The sequence below is a fragment of the Octopus sinensis genome, linkage group LG7 (assembly GCF_006345805.1).
Source record: "Octopus sinensis linkage group LG7, ASM634580v1, whole genome shotgun sequence".
In the NCBI taxonomy this organism is placed as follows: Eukaryota; Metazoa; Mollusca; class Cephalopoda; order Octopoda; family Octopodidae; genus Octopus; species Octopus sinensis.
In genome coordinates this window covers 22,327,287-22,346,879 of record NC_043003.1, presented here as the reverse complement: position 1 = coordinate 22,346,879, position 19,593 = coordinate 22,327,287, and the positions used below count along the sequence as shown (strand labels likewise).

The following is a 19,593-nucleotide window of genomic DNA, read 5'->3' as shown; positions in this document are numbered from 1 at the left end:
GTGGAAATTTTACCGGTGGGTGTGTTACATTATAAGGCACAAAAAGAAAATGACTCTCCCCAGACACAACAGAATATGCTTCAACACACACACTCATATAAAGAATCCTGCAAAGCAAATCCAAAAGCGAAAAAAAAAAAAACATTCACCACAAAAAACTTCTATCTCTTCAATACATCAAATGTCCACCTCAAATTCTGTCACTTCCAAATTGCGATTTAACCTCCATCTTGTGAACCCAATTAAATTCTTTATATTTTACATTACATTTTCTCTTGTCATTTCTCAATCTCTTTCTTTCCCCTCCTCTTTTTATCTTTTTTTTTACATTTTTTCTTATTTATTACTTACGTCTCACGAATGTTCTGATCGAACATCTTCGCGCCAGGCACACCACGGGCAATTGCCTCATCATCTTTACAGCTATAAATAATGTTTCCCTGCCTCCCATCATATGAACCCTCCTCAAAGCTGCTGCTGCTGCTACTGCTGCTGCTTCCACTCAAAGAGCCAGACTCTTCCAAGTCTATGCTGTCCGAACTGGATTCTTCAGAACTACTACTTGAATCGTATCTGAAAACAAAGAGAGAACTAGAAACAGAAAAACGGGGGGCAGCTGACCATAAGAGTATTGGTGGGGACGAACACAAAACCAAGGAGTAACATGCGGAAGGGGCATACAAATTTGAAAAATAGAGAAAAAAAGGAAACCCAGAACAAAAAAAAAAACCACGTTTGCCATATTTTTGTTCTTTTGTATTTGTTTCTTTTATTGGTAAGTTTAGTAATGTGTTTGTTTATTATTTTTTCATTTTTAGTCTTATTTTGTTTTAATAAGTTAGTCAGGGGAAAAAGGACATGGAGATCATATGCTATGAAGTGTATCCAAGACGGTCAAGACTGTGGCAGTAAATGACCAGCCCAAATATCTTTTTGAGTTAATAACTACAGGGGAAAATGCAAGCAGGGAAGAAGTCATAATTGAGTTTGTGTGTGGGGGCATGTGTGTTTGTGTGTGTATAATGTATGTACAGGTGTGTGTGTGTGTGTGTGTACACATTTTAAACTATTGTAGGACCTCCTTCTAAACACATCTCATAGTGGTAAAATGTTAAACTCAATTGTAAGATTGTGATCTCAATTCCATGACCAGTAGGGGCCTAATTCTAATCTATGTATACCATAACACTATCAATAAATATATACTATAGGGTTCCCGGGCATCAATTTGCCCAAAGGCCTCAGGATCCTAGGGCTCCCATTCTAATCTATGTATGCTGTTGTTTACTGTTAATAAATATATACTATAGGGCCCAGTGCATTGATTTGCCCAGAGACCTAGCAGATCTGGAAGCCCAATTTAGATTTATGTATATTGTGTCCAGCTGACAGTAAATAAATACAATAGGCCGCAGCACATAGATTTGCCCAGGGGCCTATCATGCTGTTAAAATGGCCTTGCAACAGACTAGCATCTCATTCAGGGGGGGGGGGGTGAAGGCTGTAACAGCAGTCAGTTATACATCATGGAAACAAGGTTAAGTTCCGGTTTTATGGGTCCTAGAGAGGCTCAAGGATTTCCACATCTGTACATGGACGTGCATTTTTTGTGAAGATCCCAGCACATTGATTTGCCCAGGGGCCTATCATGTTATTAGGATGGCTCTGCAACAGACCAGCATCTTGTTCAGGGGTGCATTACTGTAACTGCAGTCAGTTATACACCATGGAAACCAAGTTATGCTCTGGTCTTATTCATGATACTAATGCTTATCTCAACAAACAAGTGTCGTCATAGGTATTGCTGTCATGGTGCAAAGAGCCAGATTAGAGACCAGATACCACAATGTCTCTCACCCAACCTTCTAAATCATCATCATTTAAAGTTTTTTGTTTTTTTTCATGCTGGCATGAGTTGGATGGTTTAACAAGAGCTGACAAGCAGGGGAGCTGCACTAGATTCCAGTCTGATCTGGCTTGCTTTCTATGGTTGGATGACCTTCCTCATGCCAACTACATAAGAAATAGTTCCACCAATGCACTACTCTGGATTAGTACTTTTATTATCAACTCTGAAATAATGAGAAACAAAGCTGACCTTGGTGGAATTTGAACCCAGAACACAGAGTGTGGGAACAAATATCACAAGGCATTTTATCCAATGCTGTAATAAGAAATGAAAGAGTATCAGAGATAATATGGTTCTCTTTCATGTGTCAGCTTTTATCTTTTATATATGTTGTTTATGGCAGCAAGCTAGAAGACTTGCTAGCATGCTGGACAAAATGTTTAGTGGTATTTCATCCATCTTTGCATTCTGAGGTCAAATGCCGCAAAGATTGATTTTGCTTTTCATCTTTTCAGGGTTGATAAAATAAGTACAAAGTTGAGCACTGGGACAGTGTAACTGACTTCCCTGATCCCTCAAAATTTCCAACCTTGTGCCTATAGAAAAAAAGGATAATTATATATGCTGTTCAAACGGAGATCATTCCTTGAAAGAGAAATATACTGTCCATGTGTATGTCTATATACATGTGCATGCGCGTGTGTGTGTGTGTGTGCATATGTGTAAGGTTTCTTAGAGAATAGTGAAGGCCACATCAAACTATTTAACCTCAAGTTAAAAACAAAAACCAGACCAGGAACCTCCTAGATATAGCAGCCAAAAATCCCTCAGATTACACCCTATTGTTTTAACCAAGAAAAACCAGTGAAGAAGAAAACCTTTATGTGGTTGCTCAGCCCTCTAGAAATAACAATCAAATCTCCATCAAGCAACACCTACCACATTAATAGGATACATTGAATAATACAGTCTGTGATATACTATTGCTCGAAAAATTTTTAATGGAATGATCATAGTTGGAATACTTTTTAATCATAGGTCAGCTGAATCAGGATTGACCTGGAGTTAGATAAAAACAACTGTAGAGAAGTTTGTTCATGGAGTCAGTTGTTCAGTTCTGTTAGTTATACCATATTATGGCTAGTTACTGTTGTTGTTCTTCTTCTTTAGCAACCATCAACTGTGTGTTGTGAGGTCATATTGCTTCAGTTCTGTGTTGGTGGAGTTGTGAGACAACTGGGTCCTCTCTGGTACACAGGTCTGGGCACTGTTGTTATGGAAAGTCAACGGTTGCTCCTGTGGCAGGTCTCCTCTCACATCATTGATAGTGTCCAAAAGAAGGACAAGCGAAGATACACTTTTTATACCAGTGTTGTCACAGAATATAACTGAACAAAGTTGAAAACAAATCTGACTACCTCAGGAAATCCAGCTCTTGATTGGCAGTTCCATCTTTTACTTTGGCATAGCACATCTAAAACTGCAACATCTAAATGCATCCATCCCTTTTCAAGACAGTGAAGATGTAATTTGAGAGAGATTTCTGAGCCATCATGTGGGGTGGGAGGTTTCAAATTATCAGACCTGTGATCAAAAGCATTCCAGATATGACCATTCCATCTTTTACTTTGGCATAGCACATCTAAAACTACAACATCTAAATGCCTCTATCACTTTTCAAGACAGTGGGGATGTAATTTGAGAGAGATTTCATTGCTATTTTTAACAAGTCGAGCAAGTATTTTAGCAGCTCCTTTGCCAGCTCGACAAACCTGAGGAGTTCAATTTGCTAATGTATGAAACCATCAGCGTTTGCAGAAGCAGTTACTATTGCATTACTACAACTACCACCACCACAACACCAGTAGTAGTAGTATAGGATTTCAACAGTTTCTCTTATCAGAAAACAAGAGTTACTTCTTGGTTGTGGTTTCATGATATTTTTTTTTATTTATTATGTTTTGTTTTGCTTTTGTTTCCCTTCCTTGATAAAATAAAATATGGACCTGTCATCTGAAGGAATCCTGAAAACGCAGGCAACAATTAATTAATAATATTGCTGTATATTCTTTCTTCACATGCTGCTGCTGTTGCTGCTGCTACTGCTGTTGTTACCGCCAAGATCTCCTAGCAAAATTGCCAAGACAACTAAATTTGAAATAAGCCATGCTAGAAATTCTTGAAATAAGCCATATTTGGTTTTTGTTGTTGTTTGTTTGTTTTTGGTTTTCTTGTTTTATGTTTATATTATTTTGTATTGTTGTTTTCTTTAATTAGCTATTTCAAAAGAAACAAATATCTTTATATTAATTAAGGGACAAACAAATTAATTTTTTTTTTTTTTTAATAGCATGCCAATAAAGAGATAAAAAGGGTTGGAGGTGGAGTTGAACTATAGAAAGGGTAAGGAAAAGGTGAGAGGGAAAAGGGATTTGTAAAGACAGTTAGAGAGAAAGAAGAGTAGTGGGTGGTGTAGATGAGAATATTAAGGTCTTTCTGCACAAAACATGCACCTATGAGCAATGAAATAAAATCAAAAGGAACAGACAAGACAGGTGTTTTAGGGTGCATGCTGTTAAATCATGGAGAGAGAGAGAGAGAGAGAGAGAGAGAGAGAGAGGAGAGAGAGAGAGAGAGAGAGAAGAGAGGAAGAGACAGAAAGACAGACAGACAGAATGAGTGTAAGAAATGAGAAATACATGCACATGGATGCATATGCACATACACACAAATATTAACACATACATATATGTACATAAATATACACAAATACACATGTACATACATACAAATATACTCACATACACATATGTACATACATACATACATACACACAAATATACTCAACATGTGCATACACAAATATACTCAACACACATGTACATATACATACACACACAAATATACTGACACACACAGATGTACATATATATATACACACACACACACACACACACAAACAAATATACTCACACATATGTACATACATACACACAAATATACTCATACACACACATATATAGAAGTATATACAAATACACGCTCTCACACACACACACACACACGGATGGATGAAGTAATGGATAAAAGCATTAAATCTGTAAAAGAAAAAGTAAAAGAAAGAAACAACAGAAATGTCCAATTGCTTATGGAAACATCAACTAAATGAACGTAGGTTTATGAGGAGTAGGATGAGGTGGGTGGGGAGGGTAATTGGATTTGTAGAAAGTGGTGTTCAGTTTGAGAAATTACCCTCGAGAAAAGTATCGCTATAGAAACCAACAGAGAAATTCTCATAATGCAACCAACAATACAACAGGAATTCTTAAATATTGATTCTTAACTTTGGAACAAGGCTGGAAATTTTGAAGCAGAGGTGTTGGGGAGGAAACAAGGGAACAGACAAGTTAGATGGACACCAGTATTTCGTTGGTACTTTATTTTAACAACCTTAGAAGATTGAAAGACAAAGTCAACTGTAGCCGGATTTGAAAGGGTTGTAACTAAGGAAGCAGAAAATATTTTTGTCACTCGATTCTGCATGTCTATGGTTCACCTAAATAGTAATAATAATAGTAAAAGATAGACTACAGCAAACATTCTGCTCAGTACCACAGATCTGCTTGTCAGTTGCTTGACCTTAATCAGTTGAGCATGTCCCTTAGTGGCTGACAATATGTGCATCTCTGATCACGAGCAGAAGCAGTGGAGGAGCATCATAGCCATATGCTGAGAGGAATTCCTTTGGGTTTGAATAATTCACCTATGGAAACATGGGTGGTTCGTTCAACATCCTTAAACAACCCTTATTCAGAGACGTTTTGAGCAGGATGGGCTACTCGACCTGAAGAAAATTCTAACTGGGACCCACCTGCAAGGTCATACATTGTTTATCTTGATATGAGATCACCATGTCACGCACACATAGTTGGGATGCATGTGCCTGGTAGACCCTTATCAGACGGGTAGTCATGATAGGTATACTGGGCTTCGTATATTTTACTCCAGTGTCACTATGATGGCATGCACTGCTCTCTCAATCAATCAATAATAATCCTTTCTACTATAGGCACAAGGCCTGAAATTTTGGGGGGAGTGGGGCCAGTCGATTTGATCAACCCCAGTAATCAACTGGTACTTAATTTATCGACCCCGAAATGATGAAAAGCAAAAATCAACCTCAGTAGAATTTGAACTCAGAACGTAGCAACAGGCAAAATACTGCTAGGCATTTTGTCTGGTGTGCTAATGTTTCTGCCAGCTTGCCACCTTCATAATAATAATAATAATCCTTTCTACTAAAGGTACAAAGCCTAAAAGGTTGAGGGACGGGACAAGTTGATTACATTAACCCCAGTGTTTCACTGGTACTTATTTTATTGATCCTGAAAGGATGAAAGGCAAAGTCAACCTCGGCAGAATTAATCCTTTTGTGTTTTGGCACAAGGCCTGAAATTTGGTGAGTAAGGGGTAGGTCAATTTCATTGGCCCCAGAGCTCAACTGATATTTATTTTATCACCCCTGGAGGATGAAAGGCAAAGTCAATCCTGGCGGCATTTGGATTCAGAACAAAGTCGGACAAAATACCACTAAGCATTTTGCCCAGCGTGCTAATGACTCTACCAGCTTGTCACTCAACTAATAAAAATAATAAGTTTCTCATTTAGGTGTAAGGCCAACAACATTCAGGGGAGGGTTTTAGTCAATATCATCAACCCCAGTACTTCACCGGTACCTTATTTGATCAGCCCCAAAGGGATAAACAGCAAAGTTGACTCCAGTTGAATATGAACTCAGCACATAAAGAGTAAAAAGAAATACTAGAGTATTTTTTCTGACGCTCTACCAATTCTGCCAGCGCAATTGTTTCAATCTTCTGATACTAAAACACAACAGTATATATTTCACACAATCGATTTCCAATGCTATAATAAGAAAAAAAACACCTTTCATAAACAAGCTAAACACTGAAATAACAAAAATGAATGCCTCCACATCACGGCTAAGTGGATGTAACAGCCATTCATCAATACCATCTGATAGACTGAACACATCTCAGGTTTGCAGAGGTGCACCATGCATTGATGCTTACAACTATCCTGAGATGTCAAATCAAGGGCACAAGCACACACACACACACCACACACACACACACACACAATGGGCTTTTGTCAGTTTTCATCCGCTAAATCCACTCATAAGGCTTTGGTGGGCTCGGGGCTATAGTGGAAGATAACATGCCCAAGATGTCAAGCAGCAGGATTGAACTCAAAGCCATGTAGTCTGGAAGGAAACTTTTAAACTACACAGCTATACCAGCAGTGAATGTGTGCATGTGTGTGTGCGTGCACGTCTGTGTTTATAAATATATATATATATATATATATATAATAATAATTTGAGGGAATATTATTCCTAACTTACAGGGAAAACTTCAATTTAGAAATACTAAATCAAATTTCACAAAATATAATATATATTTATATATATATATATATATAAAAATTAGAAAAAAAGCACCTTTTATCAATTCAAAATGAACGATTAAATTACACCATCTAGAAAATTACATATAATAGAAATAGTAAATATAAAATAACAATAATATACCAATGATTAAGTAAAGTGCAAAATAATAATCTACCAAATATATATGTTTTATTTATTATTTTGCACTTTACTTAATCATTGGTATATTATTGTTATTTTATATTTAATATTTCTATTATATGTAATTTTCTAGATGGTGTAATTTAATTGTTCATTTTGAATTGATAAAAGGTGTTTTTTCTAATTTATACACACACACACATATATATATATATATATATATGTATATATATATATATATATATATATATATATATATATATACATGTCTGTGTTTATTTATTTATTTATATATATGAAGTAATATTTACAATTTCCTTTCAGCCACCACCCAATGATAAAAAGAAATTAAATATTTGTTCTTGCTCTTGTATTTCAACCCAGCTCACTTCTGTATTAAGCAAATCTATGACCAACAGTACTCCAACTTGCAACAGCCTTTCTTTCTACGCAATAGATTAAAAAATGAACTCCATGTACGTGTATTCTTTCATTCTTTCGCTCATTTCAGTCATTTGACTGCAGCCATGCTGGAGCACCACCCTCAAGGGTTTTAGTTGAAGAAATCAACCCCAGGACTTATTTTTTGCAAGCCTAGTACTTATTCTATTGGTTTCTTTTGACGAACCACTAGGTCACAGGGACATAAACACACCGGCATTGGTTGTCAAGCGATGGCAGTGGGGACAAACACAGATACACACACATAAGGACATGTATACATATATATATATATACATATGTATATACATACACATAGGCATACATATACATACACATTCATACATACACATATATACATACACATACATATAAATACATACATATATATTATACACACACACACACACGACGGGCTTCTTTCAGTTTCCGTCTACCAAATCCACTCACAAGGCTTTGGTCAGCCTGAGGCTATAGTAGAAGACACTTTCCCAAGGTGCCACAGAGTGGGACTGAGCCCGGAACCATGTGGTTGGGAAGCAAGCTTCTCACCACACAGCCACAACTGTTGTGATTTAAGAGAAATTTGGTTGCTAATCTTAGCAGATCAAGTAATATCACATCATTGGCCTAAACAGACAAATTCAACAGTTTGGAATCATGGAGGTTTGGGCAGTGTCTGTGTAGAGAAAGAAAGAGGTCAAAAGAATTACTCAATTGCAAAAATGAAAGATTCGTATCTAAAGAATAATATGATTGAATGAGTCATATTAGACAGCAAGTCACAATTTGATGGTCCATCCACTGTACTAGGATGCCAGGTACATCAGAAATGAATGAAAGACAAAGCTACATATTAGGAAAGAAAAAAGCAAGACAAACAGTAACCTGATTAAAAGTGAGCCAACACAAGTGTCAAAGATGTGATGGTGGTGGCTGACATTTAGCCTCAGATCTGCCTTCTTTAAGCAAACCGATGATCAAAGACATTCCGACCATGATCATCCTGTTTTTTTTTTTTTTTTTGCTATTCATTTTTTAATGTGCATTTTATTGTGCATGCCTCAAAACATTAAACAGCATATCCATTTTCTAAGGCAGTAAAGTATAGCTGCTATTTCTAGCAAACTACCCAACAATATAAAGGTTCCCTTACTGGCTCCTCCTTACTGCTGGTAGACAGGATGGTAGCGACAGTGGAAATGTACAGGTAGTAGTAATGGGAGTGGTAGCTATGGTAGTAATGATGTTGGTAGTACTGGTGGTTGCAGTGACAGGATGGTGAGCCAGAGGTAGTAGTAGTGGTAGCTATAGTGGTATGGTAATGATACTGATGATGGCAGTGATGGGAGAGGTGCACTGGTACTCATCATGGTGGTAGTGAGCAAATGCACATTAGTTGTAGTTGTGATGGTAATGATGAAAGTGTATCAGTGGTATCTCTAGTAGTGGTGGTGGTGGTGAGGTAGAGGTTTACTGGTTCTGGCTGTAGTGATAATGATGGTGATGTCTTGTAGGTAGAAGTGCTCAGAGATTATGGTGGTGTTGTGGTTGTTGTGGTCATGATGGTGGTGGTCTTATGCTGGTCACCACAGCTGAGATGATCAAAATGGAAGTAGAGAGGGTGACAGATGGTGGTGATGATAAAGGTGGCGAGCTGGCAGAATCGTTAGCACGCTGGGCAAATGCTTAGCGGTATTTTGTCTGCCCCTACATTCTGAGTTCAAATTCCGCCGAGGTCAACTTTGCCTTTCATCCTTTCGGGATTGATTAAATAAGTACCAGTTACACACTGGGGTTGATATAATCAACTTAATCCATTTGTCTGTCCTTGTTTGTCCCCTCTATGTTTAGCCCCTTGTGGGCAGTAAAGAAATAAGATGGTGGTGATGGTGGTAGCAGATGTAATGGCATTGTGGTCATGGCAGAGGTCAAGATGGTAGTAGAGATGGTGATAGATGAAGTAGTGGTGATGGTGGTGAATGTAATGATTTCATGGTGATGGTGGTGGTCAAGATGGTAGTAGAGATGGTGACAGATGTAGAGATGAAGGTGGTGGCAGATTTAATGGTGTGGTGATGGTGGTGGAGGCAGGTAGATGTGGTGGTATGTACAGGTGGTAGAGGTGATGGGGCAGGAGAGATTTTTGGGGGGGTTTGTTTTTCTTTTACTTAGATTCTCTATAAAAAGCATTTCTTATACAATTCATTTTGTCACTCTCATACACACACACACACCCGAAATATTCCTGCAAATATACATAGAGACACATACACAGTTACACATACATCACACACACACACAAGCTACAATAAGACTGAGAAAATAAAGTAAGAAAGCAACATGAAAAAGAATTACAAATTACAAAATAAGAACAAGAGAAAGATAGAAAGTGAAACAAACTGAGAGTAAGAGAGAGAGAGAAAGAGGAAAGAGAGAGAGAGAAAGGAAAGAGAGAGAGAGAAAGAGGAAAGAGAGAGAGAGAAAGAGGAAAGGGAGAGAGAGAAAGAAAGAGACAAACTAAGACTTAATGAAAGATAGAGGAAATTGGCCAAAAATGGCAAAAACAAATGTGTGTATGTATATGTGTGTGTGTGTATATATATATATATAATATATATATATATATATACACACACACACACACTATATCATAAAATCCACTCCTCACCTATTATTATATATGTTTGTTTATTTCAGAAGGAAGGGAATGTGGATGTAGGCAGGTTCTCTCAGGTGTAGTGTGCACCTATTTCTGTGTGTGTGGGTGTGTAAAAATGTTTACCTTCACGTGTGTGCTTTTGTGCCCACAAGCATCTGTGTATGCATTTGTGCATATGGGGAAGTATATGTGTGTGTGTGTGTGTGTGTGTGTGTGTGTGTGCATGAAAATATGTCAAGGTGTGTGTGTGCACATGCGTGCACATCTACTGTTTGAGATGGTCATTTGTATGTGTTTGCCTGTATTTATATGTGAGCTGTTGTAGGTGTTTTTCGGCATTTGCCTACAGGGGTGCGTACATCAGTATTTACCCATGTCAGTGTGTGGATGTATGTCTATATATGTGTGTGTGTGTGTATGTGCATGTGTTTATTACTATTGTCTATATATGTATATATGGTTAAGTATGCATGTATTTTTTTATCAGTGTGTATGTGTGTGTTTGTACATATATACATGTATAAGTATGTGCGTTCTCAACATATGTATGTGAATCTATATATGTATGTATGTATGTATGTATGTATGTATCTACAGACATATATGTATGTGTATATGTATGAATGTATATATGTATGCCTGAGTCTACATACATATGCTTGTGTGTGTGTGGTGTGTGTGTGTGTGCATGAAAATATGTCAAGGTGTGTGTGTGCACATGCGTGCACATCTACTGTTTGAGATGGTCATTTGTATGTGTTTGCCTGTATTTATATGTGAGCTGTTGTAGGTGTTTTTCGGCATTTGCCTACAGGGGTGCGTACATCAGTATTTACCCATGTCAGTGTGTGGATGTATGTCTATATATGTGTGTGTGTGTGTATGTGCATGTGTTTATTACTATTGTCTATATATGTATATATGGTTAAGTATGCATGTATTTTTTTATCAGTGTGTATGTGTGTGTTTGTACATATATACATGTATAAGTATGTGCGTTTCTCAACATATGTATGTGAATCTATATATGTATGTATGTATGTATGTATGTATCTACAGACATATATGTATGTGTATATGTATGAATGTATATATGTATGCCTGAGTCTACATACATATGCTTGTGTGTGTGTGTGTACCAGTATTTATATCCAATTGTATGTCAGTCTAGTCATAAAACCTTTCAGACCGGTTTTCAGAAAGAAATTCAACCATCACACCCACCAGAGGCTACAAACCTAACATTCCAGATAAACAAGGTAGGGTGGTAGGGCAGTGATTGTGTGAGGGGTACCCAGCCACAGGTGGAAAGTAGGAGGTGGAGGAGGGGATCAGCACAAGTATAAGAGCTGGATAATGAAGATGAGGGAATGAATAGGTTTTGGCATTAAAGAAAAAAAATTTGATTCAGAAATAAAAATCCAAATTCCCAAGACCTCATCAATGGATCAGACTTGAGAAAAAAGCACAGCGGCTGTTAATAGATTGGCAGTAGACAATGGCTTATTAAGTCTGGGAAGTTACTATTGTAGTACATGATGATGTTGTTGTTGTTATTGCTAGTGTTGACCTAGTTGTTGTTGTTGATACAGCTGTTGTTGTTGTGGTGGTGGTATTTTATTTGTTGCTGTCAATTTTGCATTGTTCGACATCAGTGTTGTTTGGCATAAAAAGGAAACATAAGAAAAAAAATGAAACCATCACTGTCACCACTTCCGTCATCATCAATTGTCACAACCGTCATCACTACTGTCACCACTGTCAAATCTTCACCACTGTCACCTCTATCATCATTCTGTCATCAACAACATCACCACCACCACAAACACCGTTGTCATCATCATCATAGCTATTACTCCAAGGGTTTCCCAGCATCATCACTATCAGTACAAACTAATGTCAGGGCCCCTACATGATCATTTGACTTGCATGAAATAGTAGCCAAATCTTCCTTCAATCACATGTTACTGTCTCAAAACAAAAGCAGGAAACATAAGCTAATATTTGATCCTGGTGGGTAGAGAACTGGCAGAATTGTCAACATGCCAGCATTTCATTTGTATTTAAGTTCTGAGTTCAAATTCCACCAAGGTTGACTTGGTCTTTCATCCTTTCAGGGGCAATAAAATAAGTACCAGTTGATCATAGGGGTTGATCTAATTGACTTACCCACTCCCCCAAAATTGCTGGCCTTGTGCCAAAATATGAAACCAATATTTTATCCTGACTGTAATGCCCTTAATCACAGATCTGCTAAATCAGGGTTGACTTAGAGCTAAACAACCTCATTATTATGTACTAACAAGAAGTTGGGGGGGGGGCACATGACCATGTTACTTACAAGAAATAGCAACTAAGTTCACATCAAACTACATTTTGCCATTTAAAAATTAAAAGGACACATTGCAATGCAGTCTTGAATATGTATCTGAAAATAAATGGGCTCGTCATGGCTGGGATCATGAATCTGCTGGTACTAGAGTTCACAGTTACATATTTCTTTTACTAGTTCAAGTCATTGGACTGTGGCCCTGCTGGAGCGCTGCCTTGAAGGGTTTAGCTGAACAAATCCACCTTCGTTCTTGCATTTTTTTTTTTAACATCTGGTACTTATTCTATCAGACTCTTTTGCCGAACTGCTAAAGTCGCAGATATGTAACCAAACCAGTGTGAAGGTCTCTTGTTTAGATTTATCATACCAAAGCTCTTGTTCATAACTTCAGCAAAACAATTTTTTTGCTGATACATGTTGCTAATTGGCAACCCTTAATAAATAATCATATGCATCGTGAACAGCAAGAATCAAAACAATGACTTGCATATTTATTCATAATATGTTCCAACAGATTCAAACATGAATAAACTAATCTGTGATATGTTTCATTCATCATATACATACATATACACATATATAAATTTGTAGTGTTGTAGTGCAATATATAGAGTCATAGAATCCCGAGGCAATCACAGAAAGCTCTTCTAGTGGACCTGGCTATCATACCACATAGTAATCCAATGCAGAGGAATACACACACATGCACCTCAAAAGAGTATACAAAATACAAATTATATATCTGTATATTCTATGCTTCTGTTCTACTTACTAAACAGAGAAATAAGATCTTAATACTTAGTTTAAATTAAATTAATACTTAGTTTAAATTAACCCTTTCGTTACTGTATTTATTTTGAGATGCTGTGTTTCTTTCAATTACTTTAAATATAACAAAGAATTTTGTAAAATAACTTAGTTACCATTCAGCTTGTATTAGGAACATAAATTGTGATTAAGGTATGGTGGAAGCTTTTAATTCAAAACTTATGAAAACAAGACATTTGTACTCAGAGCCAGAGGCAGTTTCAGCCGAGTTGGTAATGAACGGGTTAATGAACAAAAATGTATAAACAACACCTTTTTTTTTTAAATCAGTTTTAAACTATGTACAAAGTACATCAAAATTTTCTTTTATTTTCTCTAAATTGTACCTTGACAAAAAAGAGAAGTTTAAGATGCACAGAAGTTTAAGTCAATACATTAAAAATGCATATATTGTCAAGCCAAGTGAAATCACAGCTGTGACCAATGCCAGTGCTATTTGACCGGCATCTGTGCTGGTGACGTGTAAAAAGCACTGCTTGAGGGTTGAGGCTCATGGAGGCAGTGACAGGTGACCAAGACCTTTGGTGATATATCGTGCTTGAAAAGACCTGTCAAACCGAGTGAGATTATAGTCATGGCCAATGCCAGTGTCACATAACTGGCACTTGTGCCAGTGACATGTAAAAAGCACCCGCTGTAAAAAGCACACTCTCGGAATGGTTGGTGTTAGGAAGAGCATCCGGCTGTAGAAACCATGGCAAATCAGATTGGAACCTGGTGCACCTCCCCAGCTTACCTGTTCTCAGTCAAATTGTCCAACCCATGCCAGCATGGAAAACGGATGTTAAATGATTACGACAATAATGGCAATAATATATCTGCAGTGGATTGGATTTGAACACGCAAACTGTGACAAGGTGACCAACTATCTTATCCATTTCACTATTTCACCTATTTATAAATACTTCATATCACGCAATTTTGTGAACTATTCAGTCGTTTATTATATTCAGTTTTCCAATTACTGATTCACTGCATTTATAACAGTGAGACTGTGAAAGGTGTGTCTATGCTGCAATTGGGGCGGAATAAAAACCATCAAGTATTTTTTTTCTTTGAACACACCTGCTTAGTTTTCCCACTGTTTAACATATTGTACAAGTGGGTGGAGTACTGAAAATTTCCTGGCTATGGGTAAAAGAAAATATGGGAAGATCAGCTGATTATGATTTTATTCAAAATATTCCCTTCTCAGATTTACACACTTACTGCAGCGGTCCTTCAGTTTTTCTAAGCCTTCTAAAAGTACTCAGAAGTTTGGGCCTCCAACCAGGCCTTTCTCAATACCCTTAAAGCCAGGAACTTTTGAGCACCCTCTCATATGTATATAGCAATTTAATGCACAACTGAAAGTGCTACTAATAGTTTCGTGTTTTTATGATGCTTTAGCTAAGCATATTAGTACCTCTTTCAGTTGTGTATTTATTTCTTACTGGGCTTCTTTCAGTTTCCATTTACCAAATCCACTCACAAGGCTTTGGTCGACCCAGGCTATAGTAGAAGACACTTGCCCAAGGTGCCACACAGTGGGACTGAACCTGGAACCATGTGGTTGGCAAGCAAGCTACTTAGCAAACAGCCACTCCTACACCTATATATATATATATATATATATATATATATATATATATATGTATATACACACACACACACACACACACACATAAACAGTTAAGATTTAATTACATTTACAAGCAAGGTACAATAAATAAAAAAATATGAGCAGGGCTACTTAAGGGAATTGAACCACAAATCTGTTGAATACCATTTGACCACAATAACCATCACACCAAAGTGACCAGTCAGTCATTACCATGAAATTTCTCATGTTTTTATAAAACAGAGAACTGTAAACCCTCAAATTTCTCAAATTTGATGGCAAGTTTGACCGTATTCAGCTCTATAAATTGCCTTTCAAGTCTAACAAAGACAGAACCAACAGTATGGTACACATGCACGTGTTGAAATAATATTCTAGCAGCAAAACCTTGGCTGTGCCTGAGTTTATTAAATTACACAAATTATATTATTAAATACACTAGTCCTCCTCCTACATGTTTAGAAAGTAACCAACATCTTGATTATATATGTATATTAAATATTTAAAGATCTATGTTATATATCTGAAAATATATTTCAGATGAAGCCATGCACTGAAATATCATATTACAGCCATGAAAAAGAAGAATTAAAAACAAAGAAAACTGTTTCATATCACACTTATGTTGAACATATTTTAAAATAGGAAGGCTAAAATGTGACAAGAAAATCATAAAAGTGAAATACTACAACAATATTAAAAATACACAAAATAAAAGTGCATGGAAACTCTGTTCTGGAGATATGAAGTAAGAATAGTGACATAAAAGACAGAAATAATATAAAAAATGACTATAATAGAAAACAACTTAGAATAGATGTACTATAAAAGCTATATATGAAAATATGAAATAGTTTTACTATGAAATTCAGTTGATGCCTCTATTGGGGTAAAATCATTTCAACATGAGCCAATGCTCAATTTGCAAGAAATGACAACCAAATTCCTTTAATCCTTTTATAACCAAATTTCTGTTGATATGTACTGCCTTTCAACATCATTTTAACATCAACTTTTCTGTACTTGCATAAGTCAAACAGATTTCAATGAGGCAGATTTTCTACAGCTGGATACCCTTCCTATCACCAAGACTCAATCGTTTCCAAGTAAGGTAACAGTCCCCCCACCCAGGCTAGACTGAAAACAAATGACATTGTATGATGGTGGTGATCATTTAGAACCATCACTAGATGTCAAGGACACACACACAACCACACATCTTCGTCACTGTCCTGTACATTTGTTAGCTATTCCCAGTGGCTCTTCGCCACTGGTACCACCAAAAGTAAACAATATCAATATTAAAGGTGCAAAATTGTAATTATCTTTTGGACGTTGACGGATGAGGAATTAGCTACAAATTTTCTGTTTGCTATGTTTTTGTAAAACTTTCCATTTGTTGTGTTTTTGTTAAATTTTTGTTGTATATATATATATATATATATATATAATATATATATATATATATATATATATATTTATAAATATATGACAGGCTTCTTTCAGTTTTTGACTACCAAACTGCTAAATTCACTCACAAGTCTACAATCAGCCCGGTGGTTTAGTAGAATATGCTTGCCCAAGGGGTCACGCAGTGAGATTGAAACCAGTAACATGTGGTTTGGAAGTAAACTGCTTACATCTTTCCACACAGCCACACCTCTCATTATTATTATATATATGGTTTCCTCAAATGGAAAATATATTCATCTAATGAAAATCAGTGAAGTATGGTGGTTGTTGTCATGGTGTGTGCTTCCCTGTTAACCTACTATTAAGGAAATAAGTATAAACATACAATCTTTAAAGCTATTTCCATACATAAGATGACTTCAACCTGGTTTAATCTGTGTTTCACAGTGTGTATTATTAGAATTGCTAGGAAATTATGACCAGATTATATCACGGCACTACAAGAATGGAATTATTATAAAGAAAATTTACCATACTTTGAGGGTGTGTGGCACTCACCTCGCATACCTAGAATACATGCCTTGATAGAATTATGTGTATGTGTGGGGGTTGGGGCAAAGGAGAGAGAGGGGGAGTAGAGATAATGTCTACCTTGTGGCTATAATTAAAAGCCTCTCCAAAAATATAGTAAAAAGTCAATAAAGATAAGAAAAATGTGTTTCTATACAAGATACTTAGATAACATACATGTAAATATATATTTATGAAACAGATGCATTGTTTCACTTCAAAAAATTTTAGTAAAAATAATAATGAAACTAATAATAATAATAATAATAATAAACTGTAATGATGCAGTACGTTGCCCTGATGCAGTACCAGGCACTGGCTGTCATGGCTTTTGATCTTAACTGATTAGAAGTGTTATGTACATGTTTTGCCTTGGAGTAAAAGATGGGCTAAAGCAAACATTCTGCTCAGTACCACAGATCTGCTTGTCAGTTGCTTGACCTTAACCAGTTGAGCATGTCCCTTAGTGACTGACAATATGTGCATCTCTGATGACATGCAGAAGTAGTGGGGGAGCATCATAGCCACATGCTGAGAGGAATTCCTTTGGGTTTGAATAATTCACCTCTGGAAACATGGGTGTTTCATTCATCATCCTTAAACAACCCTTATTCAGGGACCTTTTGAGCAGGGTAGGTTACTCGACCAGAAGAAAATTCTAACAGGGCCCCACCTGCAAGATCATGTGCTGGTTATCTTGATATGAGATCACCATGTTATGCACATTTGGTTGTGATGCATGTGCCTGGAATACTCTTATCAGAGGTTAATCAAAATAATCAACCACAGTACTTGACTGATACTTTTAATTTTATCAATATCCGGAGGGATAAAAGGCCAAGTTGACCTCGGCAACACATGAACTGAGAATAAGAAATACCTCAAAGCAATTGTCATGACTTTTTAATGATTCCACAAACTCACAACCCTAAATTTCTAATTTCAGTCCAAAACAAATTTCTTGTCAGAATGGGTTAGTTGATGTTATTGACCTCAGTACTTTGACAGCTAGTTTTATTTTATTGACCCTAAAAGAAGGTAGAGGTGCATGGCTTAGTGGTTGGGATGTTGGACTCACAATCATAAGATTGTGGTTTCAATTACTAGATCAGGTGATGTGTTGTGTTCTTGAGCAAAACACTTCACTTCACATTGCTTGCTCCAGTCCACTCAGCCAGCAAACATGGGCAATATGGTGATGTCATGACAAGCCTGGCAAGCTAGCAACAGATGGTGTACCCACCTGCAAGACAATCAGAAGATAACCTCTGGACTGACAGGTCATAGGCCTACCCTTGTATTGTTCACCTTGAAATAGTGAAAATCTAAGTTGGTATCGGTGGGGTCTGAACTGAGAACATAAAGAGCAGAACAAACAACACAAGATATTTTGTCCAAAGCTTTAACCTTTCAGCATTCAAACTGACCACATCCAATCAAAATATTCTACACCTATTTTATCTAACTAGATCAGACCTCTTACACCTACCCTACAATGTCGTTCTAAAAATAAACGATCTCATCATTGAAATCTTATTTCTTTATTGCCCACAAGGGGTTAAACAGAGGGGACAAACAAGGACAGATAAAGGGATTAAGTCAATTACATCAACCCCAGTGCGTAACTGGTACTTAATTTATTGACCTCGAAAGGATGAAAGGCAAATTTGACCTTAGCGGAATTTGAACTCAGAATGTAACGGCAGTTGAAGTACCGCTAAGCATTTCACCCAGCGTGCTAATGTTTCTGCCAGCTCACCACCTCAAAGCAACAAGATAACGTTTAATCAATTCAAAACAACGTGAATAAATAAACAAAGAAATTTGAATGCTAAAGGGTTAATGATTCTGACAATAATAATTATTATTTTTTATTTGAATTCATTTACAGCCGAGTGGAAAAGAGTAATGTGAAATGGAGTTTCTTGCTCAAGAACACAATGAACCACCCAACAAGATGCCCTCCTACAAGAAGTTACAAAACACAACAAAAACAAGGGGTTCTACCACTGAAAGTAGAAAAGAAGCATGGGAACATTTTGCATAAACTGGTTCTCCACTTGCAAATTCTTCTAAAACTACAAACATATTTAGCGTTAAACATGCATGCACTGCAGAAGGACAAATACCAGAAAAGCAGTTCAGGAATTGAAAAAAAAAAAAAAGATATAAAAACAGAGAATCAAGAACAAAAAAAAATAAAACACAACATAGTAACTGAACCAATTTCCAAGGCAATTCCCATAAAAGCAAAATTAAAACCAGATTGAGATAAACAATGGGGCCT

General features: G+C 36.7%; 1 protein-coding gene across 4 annotated transcripts in view; it reads right to left on the bottom strand.

Moving 5' to 3' along the window:
• Nucleotides 1-19,593, bottom strand: part of LOC115213887 (probable GPI-anchored adhesin-like protein PGA55) — a 190,283-nt gene that overhangs the window by 33,988 nt on the left and 136,702 nt on the right. For 3 of the 4 annotated variants that reach the window (XM_036504631.1, XM_036504634.1, XM_036504632.1), the window contains one exon: nt 352-573. The exons of the other annotated variant lie outside the window; for it this stretch is intronic. In XM_036504631.1, coding sequence (XP_036360524.1) covers nt 352-573 — 222 coding nt within the window. The remainder of the gene's footprint in view (nt 1-351; nt 574-19,593) is intronic. 4 annotated transcript variants of the gene reach the window in all.